Below are 13,660 nucleotides of genomic sequence, written 5' to 3' on the forward strand. Positions count from 1 at the left end.
TTCTTTTGGATTCACATTTTATGGTAGCTTCTGTTTATTAGGACTAGATCCTCAGAATCCATAGAGATCTTTTGAATCCAGAACAATGTTCCATCAGGAGATGTTTCATCCAGCGTTCCTACGTTGTCACCAGATAAACAAGAATGACCACATTCCCACAGTCGTCATGAATAAAACCCGTTCAGGAAGAGTTGCTCTCCAAAACAAAACTGTCATAGGTGTGTCGGAAGCGCGTCCCCGCCTTCTTTTCTTTGCGTGCTCTAAAATGCAAACTTTCCTGTTCGGTTTAGAGCCGGTGGTCAGCGACCGGTTTTTACTCATTTGGATGTAATGGCCGATGAGCAGGAAACTGGCCTCTTTAACCCTCATGAGGACGTACCCTTCATAAAACAATGCGACTGCAGTACACCTGGATTACAGATAACGCAAAGTAGCTCCAAGCCAACAGTATGGCCAAGGTATGATAAACATTGTTTGCTTAAATTCATATATTTAAACATCGTTCACCTGTGCGTTGATGGCACTGGAATTCGTCATCTGGAGCGCCGCAGGTAAAAGATTCTCGTATGATCAACTGTAAACTCGCTAACACCGCGGACTGAAAGTCTCCTCCATCATTCCCTAAATTTTGCTTCCTGGCAACTGTTGCGTAGAAATCATCTGCTCTGTTTCAGCGGTCCCTTGATATTTTGATGTTTATTTTTGCGGATTATATATGGAAACACTAGGAGAACTCGTACAAATTCTCAATTTCGAGGTATTCACAGTTTGTGTTTGAGTAAAACGCATTTATTATATATTCTTGTTCTTTAAACTAGCCAACTCGAGACATTTATCCAAATGGAAATTAGCGAATCTCACTCAAAACAATAAAAAGACACATATATGAATACAATACACAATTTGTAATTTTTATTTGCTATTTTAATATCTGTATTACACAGATATATAATTATTTCTTCAGACTTGTGGTCGATGAGAGTTTTTATTAAATGTATTTTTAAGTTAATTTTAGTTTAATACATTAGGTGTATAGGCCTATTAGGCATCTTGCCACAGTTTTCACAGTGATTCCACAAAGCCATTTTGGGTTACACAAAGATTTTTTTTTGTGAAGTGTTCTTAATTAACTGTCCGCTCTACCAAACGGTTGACCATATTTTGACTGTTTTAAATAATGACTGTTTAAGTCATTTAAAGAATGACTGTTTTAATAAAAGGTTTACACACACAGCATTGTTGCTTTACCAGAAAATCGAACAAATATAATCCTGTTGAACTACAACACTTGATTTTAGTTTTATTGTAAAAAAAAAAAAACACAAAAAAAAAACAAGACAACGTGTTAAATCAGAATCAGAAGTATTGCATGGCGAACTTTGAAAATAAAGATGATTTGGTATTCAGAATTGTTTTTTTTATATATAGTTTTAAATAAATTGGTTTTACACCTCACATTTTCAGATTTTTCACAGTATAACTATTAATTCCGGTACTTTTACTATAAACCAACATACCAACCTCTACCAAATGGTTTATATTTTAAAAATTATGGGATGTGTTGAAGAAAAATATGCATTGAGTGTGTTAACTAGCAACATTAGAAGTTCAGAAATGCAACCCAAAAAATATTTCTTGGTGGGACAGATAAAGAGATACATATATACTTCTGTTCAGATACACTTTAATTCAGTTTTGAGGTTGCAACATTCAGTGTATTCATTCAATATTTTTTTTTTTAGTCTGAATATTTTAACAAAGTAAAAAGAAAGTTTTTTCATTATAAAAAGGCTTTGAAACATGAGAGGATTCCAGTTTTCCATTGGTATGAAATTTCTTCATGGAGCCATCAATGCCAATTAATAAAGTTTTTTTTTTTTTGTTTCAGTTTCAGTTTTAGTTAATTTAAATAACTCTATTTGGGGTATTTTAAAACCAATGGATAACAAAAATAATTTATTAAAAATCCCATGTCACCAACTATATACAGTGCCCAGCATAATTGAGTACACCCCATTTTGAAAATGAATACTTCTATGCATTTCTCTGTGAACATAGGAAATGTATTTTTGTGCATTTATACAAACAGGTTTATTACACAGATATATTTATTAAAATAATATTTTATTAAATTCAAAACATTTAGAATTTTAAAGAGAATACAATTAAATTCAAGCTAAATATTGCACAAAAAAATTACAACCTACAAAATTTCAACAAATTTTTTTTCATTTTTTTGCTTTTCTTGATTTTTCCTATTTTTTTTATTTGTATTTAATGTTTTTCTATAACATACATTTGGTTGTACTAGTTTTTGAACCGTTATCGTAAGTTATTTTGTTAGATATGCTCCAGATTTGCTTCAGTACTGTCTAATCTAATGTATATGCACAAATATAATATTGTACAGCTTTCTATAAAAATATGAATTTTAAAGATAGATTTGTGTAGGATGTACTTGTATATGGTGAGCACTGCACCTATGAACATTTGAGATACAGCAAGCCTATTAGGCACTGTTATAATTGTAATGTCCATCTGCTGCAGGCCACTGGCCCGGACATGGACCCTGATGCTACTGCTGGTCACATGTGTTCTCCATTGGTCACGGATGGCCATGCCGATCTGTGCCGTCACCATGGCTAGAGAATTTGAATGGAGCAAGACAGAGACTGGCATGGTGCTGGGGGCTTTTTTCTGGGGCTACTGTTTCACTCAGGTGGTTGGGGGTCACGCCAGTGACAGGTAAGTGTTTAGGTCAAAGTCTGAGGCTCTAGATGATGTAGATTCTGATTATGAAGTTTTTTTTTTTTCAGGATTGGAGGAGAACGAGTGCTGCTTCTTTCCACCTCCTCATGGGGCATAATGACAGCTCTGACCCCAATACTGGCAAAGACTGGACTCTCACCTCTTCTTACAATGACAGCGTCCAGGTTTCTATTGGGTGTAATGCAAGGTGAAGACTTTAGGAGGCACAGGAGAGGAAAAAGTGTATAAAGAAAGAAAGATATTTGACAGTATACAGAATGAATCTAAGAAATGTGTCAGCATGTTTGAACTAGTCATTTCCCTTCTAATAAGCCTGTGGGATCAGATGCTGGGGCAATGGGTGTAATTACTAGGGTGGGTCTAAGTCAGTTTAATCTGAATCTGCTCATCCGCAGTCATTTTAGTGGTTAATTTTGGATAGAACATGTTTTTTTAGCCTTCACTTACAGTTGAAGTAAGAATTATTAGATCCCATGAATTATTAACCCACCTGTTTATTTTGTCCACAATTTCTGTTTAACAGAGAGCAGATCGAAAAAATATAGCTTAAATTTTGACCTTTAAAAGGTTTTTTTAAAATATTAAAAACTGCTTTTATTCTAGCCAAAATAAACAAATAAGGTTTTCTACAGAAGAAGAAAATATTATTAGACATGCTGTGACAATATCCTTGCTCTGTTAAACATAATTTGGGAAATATTTAAAAAAGAAAAAAATATATAATAAATACGACTTCAACTGTATATCTCATCTGGCTCTTTATTAAAGGATGATTCCATCACATAAGAGAAAAAATGTAAATGCTTTGCTAATTGAGAATTACAGCATATTAAAATAAAAATATGATTCATAATTAGGAATAATATATTACATAAATATGACAATTATAAATATGTTGTGAAAAGTAAAATACATGTAGGACAAAGTCAGTTATTAATGTTTTTTTTTCTAATGCATGCTGCATTTATAATAAACATTTTCTTTATTTTTTATTCCAAAATAATTGACATTTTAAATTGTATAAATATTAGATTGTGAACATCAATGAAACCCATCTTAGCATAACTGACTTTTTGCTATATTTATCTCTGACTAAAGAATGTTTTTTGGTTTTTATAAAGACAATTCAGGGGCAAAGAATTTCAGTGACCATCGTTGTTATTTACAGGTGTTCACTACCCTTCTCTGGTCAGCATCTGTTCTCAGCGGGTGACAGAGGGGGAGAGAGGTTTACTGATGAGCACTTTGGCCTGTGGCTGCTACCTTGGGTAAGAAAACTAGACCTGGCTTACAATAATGTCCAAAATCATACATTTTTGATCTATAGAAACTTGTTTCAAGTCTTTTTGATGGGTATCTGTGGACTTATACCTTAATTCATTGTCTAATATACTCTTAATAAATGCTGAGTTATTTTTATGCAAATTGAGATAAAATATATCAACAAATCCAACACTTTACTATTAAATATTTTACTCAGTTGTTGGGTTTTTCAGTATTTTACTTAAATATTGGTTAAAACAACCCATCCATTTGTACTCTTGTTGGTTTTCTGTCAGGATGATGCTGGTTGGAGGAGTGGGCTCCCTGATGCTGGACTGGTTTGGGTGGCAGAGTGTGTTTTATGGAGCTGGTCTCCTTGCTGTTTTCTGGGCCTGTTGTGTATGGAAATGTCTTCTTCAAGGTAATTAAAATCTTGCTCTTAAATAATCTGTTAAAATGTAAATAACATTGTTCCTGAGATTTTGTACATACAGTTGAAGTCAGAATTATTAGCCCCCCCTGAATTATTAGCACCCCTGTTTATTTTTTCCCCAATTTCTGTTTAACGAAGAGAAGATTATTTCAACACATTTCTAAACATAATAGTTTTAACAACTCATTTCTAATAATTGATTTCTATTATTTGTCATGATGACAGTAACTAATTTTTAAATAGATATTTTTCAAGACACTTCTATACAGCTTGAAGTGACATTTAAAGGCTTAACTAGGTTGATTAGGGTAACTATGCAGGTTAGGATAATTAGGCAAGTTAATAATGGTTTGTTCTGTAGACTATCAGGAAAAAATATAGCTTAAAGGGGCTAATAATTTTGTCCTTAAAATGCCTTTTTTTTAATTAATAACTGCTTTTATTCTAGCCGAAATAAAACAGATAAGATTTTTTCCAGAAGAAAAAATATTATCAGACATACTGTGAAAATTTCCTTGCGCTGTTAAACATTATTTGGGAAATTTTTGAAAAAGAAAATAAAAATCAAAGGGGGCTAATAATTCTGACTTCAACTGTATGGATTGTTGAGCTATTTTATCATTTTAAAGGCCAGTATTGGTATAATTAATTCTCCTTAAGAAATTGCAGTGATTCAGAACCAAAGAGTGTTGACTTCAGTATCGGTGTTTGCCATAGCAACTGTATGGATGGAGTAATTGGACCTTTTGTTTGCCAGTGCTGTTTAGCAACACTTTTTGTTTTAAAAATCTGACTCACCACACAACACAATAAGATTTATTATCGTATATTGGTCTTTTAGAAAAAGCATATGATGTTTTTTGTTTGTCACAGGTACAGATATCTCCCTTGACTCCTTGTGGATCAGCAGAAAAGATGTGTCTGAATCCTCTAGAATCAACTGGCTGTATCTCCTTAGAGAGCCTAGTGTCTGGTAAGGTTCAAAACTTAAAATCTTTATAAAATTCCAAATGTTTATTTTGCTATAGCATGTTGTTCATCTTAATGTGAACAATAAATCCAAGCAAGTTAGTCCACTAAAAAAACTTTGTCTGGTAATATTCAATCAAAATCTAACCTAAATCGCTCTGGCAGTCTTTCTCTGATCACATCAGTTTGATGGCTTTGGCAAAAAATGCTAAGCCACGTCCTTCCAACCATTTGTTTGCTGCCAGTGAAAAATAAAAGGTGTAGTCCAAAAGGAAAGCTCTGCCCTTACTCAATTCAGTTTCTATTGGAAGTACATCATGTGGACTAAACCAGAAGTTGCTGAGAATTTTCATTTTAGTATGATGATGTACTTCTAACTGAAACAGAATATTGAGTAGGGGTAGGGCTTTATTTTGCTGTAGTTAAGAATATTAACATACAGTTGCTAAGGAAGCCCTTAATTTGACATCAACAAAAGAACCGTCACCGCAAAGGCAGAAGCAAAGGATCAGACTTTGTTTGAAGATTACCAAAAAAATGTTTAATGGCTTAGCTTGCCTGTACTTATTATTCACCTTAAAAGTAACATTGAGTATGTTTACATTGACACCAATAATTTGATTTTAAAACAATTAAGACAATGCCAGATTAAGATTAAGAGTCTACCATGTAAACAGCAATCGAACTAAAGAAAAATGGAACTAAGGCATTATTTAAGTGCAGGACTGATATGTAAACACCTTAAGAAAACTATTACCATCTTGTAGGACTTTTCGCTGCGTTTTGCGACAGGATAGATACACACACACGGCTGGTTGACACTTTCATTTGCACCTACGAGTCACTAAAGACACACACATTGCGAAATACAGTTGTTTTTTTCTCCCATTCAGTGTGCAGTATGAAATTCCATTAAAACAAAACTCTTCCAGCAGTTCGTACTTGAATCCAATATCTTGTTTGTCATGGAGGGCATGCATGAAATGTTCCTGAATGAAAGTGAAAGTGCCAAACTGCAGTTAAAGTCGGCAAATTAAAAATGAAACACAAAATTACATGAAACTCAGGAGGAAACGTGGATAGCGTGGTGACGCAATGACGTTAGTGAAATTATTTACTATAACATGTAAAACAGGATCATGAAAGAAACATTCAAAAAGCAACTCATGTAAACACCTTAATCATATTATTATCTCATTCAGGTTAAGGCAAATGATTAGATGATACTGGTGTTCATGTAAACGTAGTCAATTTTAGATAGCAAAATAAATACTGTAAACTAGATTTCACACTAACTTCAAAGAAATGCACTTCATTTTACTCTCTGAATTCAGTCATTGTATTGTTGTCAGGTTTAGTTTTCCATTTTGAATAGTTCCAGTTTGGACCCATTTTTGCCCTCAGAATTGCCAACACAATCTCATGACAAATTGTATCCTTTTGATTGAGTGGCTAATTTGTATGAATTTGTACAATCTCATTCATACAATTTAGTAGGATTTTCCCATTCCCTAATGATGGTTGGGTTTAGGGATGGGATGGGATGCCACGCCTTCTTTTTAAAATCGTACATTTTCCTAGCGCCCAAACTGACAAACCGTAAAAATAAAAGTTACTTTTCCTCGTGAGATCAGGCTAGAATTGCCTCAAAGTGATAATTCACCCAAAGCTAAAAATTCTGACATCATTTTCTCAGCTTTCACTTGTTCCAAACCTGCTAAATTTCTTCTTTTTTTTCTGTTGAACACATGGTGAAAACAGCTAAAGATTGACTTATTTTTTTATTTTAATTACATTTAAATTCATTGTAGTTTATTATATCATTATTTTTTTGTATTATTTTTGTTTTATTTAATGTTGATGTTACTTCATTTTACTTTTATTTAGTTTCATTTTAAAATTAAAACTTTAGTTTAAATAAAATTTAAATGAATTGTAATTAAATGTAGTTACATTTGTTTTATTATATTTATTTTATTTAGTGTCACTTTATTTTACATTTAGTTTAATTAGAAATGTTATTATTTAATTTAAATTACAATAAACCTCATTATAATTTATTTTTATTTAATGTTTTTTTATTTTATTTAATGTTGATGAAAATATTTCACTTCATTTCGTTTAATTTTAAGTTTAACATTTTAATGAAAAATGTAAATGAAATAATTAATTTTAGTTTACTTTTATTTTGTATTATATTTTTCATTTATTGTTAATGTTACTTTTATTTACCTTCATTGTTTAATTTGTATAATTTTTTTTACAATTAAATTTACTTTATTTACTTTATATAAAACTAATTTTGTAAGATGGAAACAGCTAACTTTTGACTTACAATGTTTTTTTTTTCCTAACATGGATGCAAATGGTTCCAGATTTTTTTTAACCTTTTTTAGCTTTTGTTAAACAAAATAAGAATACTCATAAACCACCTAAGAGAGAGTATTGTGTACATTTTCATTTTTGTGTGTACTATTTCTTTAATGCTTCATGACATATAGTCAACAAAGTACTTGAAACATCCATTAGAGATTTTGGTCTATACTGCCATTATACAGTTTCTGTATTTTGAAGCTCACCGAATATTTTATATTTTTTGGAAATAAATTTATAAACGGTAGTCATGGATGTGCATGAAAATCCCAAAAGAGTCTGCCACCATGACACAATGTCACCTTTTACCTAAATCCTTTTACCTAAATAAATACTTTTCCTCCCCGTGCATTCTGATGCTCAGTTTGAAGAGCAGATCCTCTTGACAGTGTATACATAGCTAAACTGAGTTCCTTCCATGTAATTGGCTGATTAAATATGAACTTAAAAAAACACTGTTACACAGGTTTGCTTAACAAAGTAGCCAGTGAGCATATATATATTACTCTGCAACCTGATGTAATCCTATATTAATAATTAATAATTATAAAATAAAATAATATATGAATGAAAAAGTTGCTCATTGTATGTATGTGTGTTTTTTAGGGCCATGATCATTGCTCATCTGTGCTTTAGCAGCTCCTATTACACCCTCATGTCATGGTTACCAACATTCTTCAAAGACACATTTCCTCATGCTAAGGTACCCCGACTTGTTAATGTGTGTGTTTTATGTTCACTTTCTTTACACACCAGTGTTCTTCCTGCTGATTTGTTAGTTTAACTCAATTTTAATTAATCTTAATTACTTATTTAATAATAAGAGGAAGTGAATTTAGCTTTTTGATGGTTATTTTTTCTAGTTTGGTTGATGTTGCTGTTTATTTCAGCCCTCTGGGTTTTGTTTGACAGGACTGGGTGTTTAATGTGATCCCCTGGTTTGTGGCTCTGCCCACTTCACTGTTCGGAGGCTCCATATCTGATCATCTCATTAGGCAAGGTGAATGAAACCAACTCGCTTACATGGCAGTTCATAACTAGTATAAATTTTGGGACATTGTGGCTAATGTGTGATTGCCACACATAGGGGTTGCCACAGCGGATAGAACCGCTAACTTATCCAGCATATGTTTTACGCAGTGGATGCCCTTTCAGCCGCAACACAACACTGGGAAACATTCATACACACTCCTTCACACACATTCACTAAGGCCAATTTAGTTTATTCAACTCACCTGTACCGCATGTCTTTGGACTTGTGATGACACGCAAACAAGGAGAACATACAAACTCCACACAGAAATGCCAACTGACCCAGCCGAGGCTCGAACCAGCGACCTTCTTGCTGTGAAGCGACAGCACTTCCTACTGTGCCTCTGCGTCACCTTTGAAATTAATATTATTTAATGTTGCTTTATTTTACCTTTATTTAGTTTATTATTTTTATTTTTTAAATTTTGAATTCAATTTTACTTTTTTTTTTTTTACAAAAAAAATATTTAAATTCCTACAACATTGCTTCCCCATAAAAAAGTTGCATTTTCTCATGAAGTAGGGTTAATAAGAAATCCTGCCAGTACTTTTAATAAAATATGTTGCTATAATTTTTTTTTGCCATTTTTGTCATTCTGGCAGGTTGTGGGACAGCGGCTGTGAGGAAACTGATGCAGGTAACACATCAGCTATGAGTTTTCTTTGCCCTCATACTGTATACCGTATTATTATTAGTAGTATTAGTAATTGTTGTAATAATAATAATAATAACAACAACAAAATTCAAAATGTGTGTTTGTTTGAAATGCGGTCTAGTTCTGTTCAATGGGAGTTGCCAGTGTGTTCATCCTCTTTCTCTGCAAGACGAGCAGTTTCATTCAGGCTGTTGCTTGTGTGTCTGTGACTATCGGACTCTCCACCTTTCATAATAGGTAAGACAATTAAAACCTGATTATCTGGTATTGATTTTGTACACAGAGAGGGTGTATTGTTGATGCCCAGATATGAATGTTTACAAGATTAGAGATAAGAGAAAGTGCAACAAAGTCACTGTGCCTGTTTTGTTGTGTAGTGGAGTGTCTGTAAATGTGAACGACCAGGCGCCATCATGTGCAGGAGCTCTGTATGGTGAGACAACACCATTTTTATTTTATTTTTTATTTATTGTATTTTATTTATTTATTTTAATTGTTTAAATTATTACTTTATTCATTATATTTTAATGCTACTTGATTGGATTGTAATTTGGTTTAATTTCACATTGTTATTATTTTTGTTGTTTTTAATGTAATTTTATCAATTTAAACATATTTTATTTATTGTTGTTTAATATTTTATTTTTAATTTATTTTACATTTATTTCATTTAAATTGACCTTATATTTGATTTTTGTTTTTTTACTTTAATTAATTCATTAATTTCACTTTTTATTTCACTTTTAAAACTTTACTTTATCATTTTATACCGTATAGTTTATACTTTATTATGGCCTATTCAGTAAAACACAATGTTTTCTTTTAAGTGTAAATGTCACTGTCATGTGATGTGTTTAAATATATTTTGATCTAAATTTCTCTCTCTCTTTCTTAAAGGGGTTATGAACACATGTGCAGCCTTTACTGGTGGGTTATAATCCGTTTATCCTTAATGTAACCAATTATCCGAGACTCGATACACTACCTGACAAAAGTTTTGTCGCTGATCCCAGTTGTAAGAGCAAAATATAATAACTTGACTTGTAGTTGATTTGGAAATGTGGCAGAAGGTAGATTTTTCAGATGAATCATCAGTTGAACTGCATCCCAATCATCACAAATATTGCAGAATACCTATTGGAACCCACATGGAGCCAAGATTCCCACAGAAATGAGTCTGAGTTTGGTGAAGGAAAATTCAGGTTTGGGGGTTACATTTAGTACAGAGGCATGCAAGTGATCTGCAGAGTGGAAGGCAACATCAACAGCCTGAGGTATCAAGACATTTGTGCTGCCCATTACATTGCAAACCACAAGAAAGGGCAAATTCTTCAGCAATATAGTGCTCCTTCTTATACTTTAGCTTCCACATCAAAGTTCTGGAAAGCAAAAAAGGTCAAGATGCACCAGGATTGGCCAGCCCAGTCACCATATATGAACATTATTGACCATGTCCGGGGTAAAATGGTGGAGGCATTGAAGATGAATCCAAATAATTTTGATAAGCTCTGGGAGTCCTGCAAGAACACTTTCTTTGCCATTTCAGATGACTTTATTAATAAGTTATATGAGTTATTGCAGAGATGTGTGGATGCAGTCATTCAAGCTCATGGGATTTATTCACAATATTAATTATTTTTCCACTGCAGCATGACTTTAATTTGATAACTGTACATTATTTCTGTTGAGAAGTGACAAGACTTTTGTCTAAGCAAAGTCAGACCTTACTGCCCTAATTAAATAATCAAAAGTCAAGACATGATCAAATTTTATTTTTATAAAATAAGCGTAATCTTATTTAATTATTAAAGCGTAATTCTGATACCAAATGATCAACTGGAATTCAAGATATTACTTGTTGTTCCTAAAACTGGGATAGGCGACAAGACTTTTTTTCAGGTAGTGTAGAGTCCATGGGACATTAATGTGCACTTATGCTAGAGAAACTGACATTTTACATATATATTTTTAAAAAGTCAGTATACAAGCTATACTTATAATATGAATAACAGAAAATGATCTGAAACCCAATTGATTCATTTTTAGTTTACAAAAATGTGAAATTATCATCACAGTTGCTTATAGGATGTAGTAATCTTCCTCATCTGGACTGTTAATTGCAGTAGCTGTTTATTATATGCTCATATCGTGCTGTGTTTGCACAGGTTTGCTGATGGTCTACATATCTGGCTATATGATAGAGGTCACTGGCTCCTGGGTGAATGTGTTTTCAGTGCTGGCTCTAGTGAATGTCATCGGTGTGGCAGTATTTATAACATTGGGTGAAGCGAAGAGAATTGATCAGCTGGATGAACCTGAGATCATCTGAACATCAAGAGGAAAGCAGCCAAACTCTCGGAGGCACACTTGGAGATTCCTTATTTGTCATTTGTAACAAATGGATTGATACTCCTGAACACTTTGAAATGCTATGTAATAATTTATTTTAGCATTAAATTAAGATTTATTTTATTTAATTAACAATTAGCTCTTATCATTAGCCCTCCTGTGAAATATGTATTCTCCTTTAAATATTTCTCAAGTGATATTTAATGGAGTAAGGCAATTTTCACAGTATTAATTGATTTATTTTGGCTGAATAGTAGTATCTTGAAAAGTAGCTAGTAAATGTATTGTCATCATGGCTAAAAGATCAAATAAATCAGTTATTAAAACTATAATGTTTAAAAATGGATAGAAAAACTCTGTTAAACGGAATTTGTGGAAAAATATTAAGGAGTTCACATTTAACAGGAGGGTTAATCATTCTGACTTTGATATGAAAGACTATGTACTGTATATGTTTACAGTCTATGAAAAACATCATGATATACACATACATGTGTTAATGAAAAATCATATTTGTTTCATTCTGTGAACTACTGACATTTCTTCCAAATTAACTATAAAAAGAAAAGAAAGTTCAAACATTATAAATATAAATTTTTAGACAACGGTATACTTAACATAAATGTACCTTCAGAAGAGTTGATGAATCAATATTCGGTGGAATAATTTAAATTCTCAAAAACAACAAATAAAAACACTTTTGTTTTTTTGTTTTTTACCAATAGTCATTTTCTAAAGACAAAAGCTCTAAATGACTTTGTTTTTTTGGTTTTTTTTTATCAGAAAGAAATGTCTTTAGACCTTTACAGATTTAAACAAATATTAACATTATACTCAAACTCAAGTACTTTTATTCTATGGCTGTATTTATATTTTGTTGTTAATGACACATAGTGTATATTTTTTATTTAAATGTACATTAAAATATTTGCCAGAGCTGGTTGCACTAATATTTATTTCAAATATAGAATTATGGGACATTCAACCAGAAACGCACATTTTCACTTCTAAAAATGTGACAGGGCCTGACCTTTAGCTTGTGGACCTCAAAAAAATCATACAATTCAATGATGCCACTTCTGAGTCATGGTGTATTGCACACATTTTATGTTACATTTAATGCAAATGTGACAGGATGGACCGAAACATGTACATTTATTTTTAATATATTCAGAGTATTTATATGTTTTAATTTATCAGAACAAATAAATAATTTATTACTGTTTTTTGATCAATTGATGGGATGGATAACAACTTAAACTTGCTGTTTCTGAAGTTTTCCTCTCTAAATAACAGTTTTTAGCATAACAAATCTATTAAAGCTGGGTTTGTAAAGTGTTTTAATAAAGAAAAAAAATCTGAGAACCAAATGAATGGCATATTTCTTTAACAGAACAACTCATAGAAATCAACCATCAGTCCGTTTTAGAAATGTTTGGGATGCAATAGGCTACTTTTATTTACTGTATTTATGTTTTTTTCAGAGACACATAATGTATATTTATAGTAGAATCCCTTATGTAGAATTTTAAGTATATGATATATGGTGTTATTTATACAATGAAAATCGTCTAGCTAAGAAGAGATTAGTATAATTAAACTGTCTTTCAGACTGATCAATGAATTTGTGCACTAATGACTCGATGTTATTTCTCCCCTCACCAGCAGATGGCGACAGAGGACAACGAAAACTGCGTGATTCATTGACGATCACAAAACATTATAGGATCAAACCACGCTAAATTCTAGTCAAACAACGTTTATTGATTCGTAAACACACATGATAATATATTTAATCAGGGTTACTGCTGTGATG

General features: G+C 32.2%; 1 protein-coding gene across 2 annotated transcripts; it reads left to right on the forward strand.

Moving 5' to 3' along the window:
* The first annotated feature begins 288 nt into the window (after positions 1-288).
* Positions 289-13,214, forward strand: slc17a9a (solute carrier family 17 member 9a). Of its 2 annotated transcripts, none has more exons than XM_087264642.1 (13): positions 289-551; positions 2,548-2,745; positions 2,817-2,956; positions 3,938-4,037; positions 4,329-4,453; positions 5,339-5,438; positions 8,414-8,510; positions 8,720-8,807; positions 9,443-9,477; positions 9,617-9,732; positions 9,873-9,928; positions 10,393-10,422; positions 11,661-13,214. In XM_087264642.1, exons 1-13 carry the CDS (start codon positions 331-333, stop codon positions 11,822-11,824), a joined length of 1,470 nt encoding a protein of 489 aa, XP_087120768.1. In that variant the 5' UTR covers positions 289-330; the 3' UTR covers positions 11,825-13,214. The 2 variants fall into 2 exon arrangements, with proteins under 2 accessions (XP_087120768.1, XP_087120769.1); XM_087264643.1 differs by having other exon boundaries at positions 289-458.
* Positions 13,215-13,660: the final 446 nt, after the last annotated feature.

The sequence above is a fragment of the Danio rerio genome, chromosome 8 (genome assembly GCF_052040795.2).
Source record: "Danio rerio strain M-AB ecotype USA chromosome 8, GRCz13ab, whole genome shotgun sequence".
In the NCBI taxonomy this organism is placed as follows: Eukaryota; Metazoa; Chordata; class Actinopteri; order Cypriniformes; family Danionidae; genus Danio; species Danio rerio.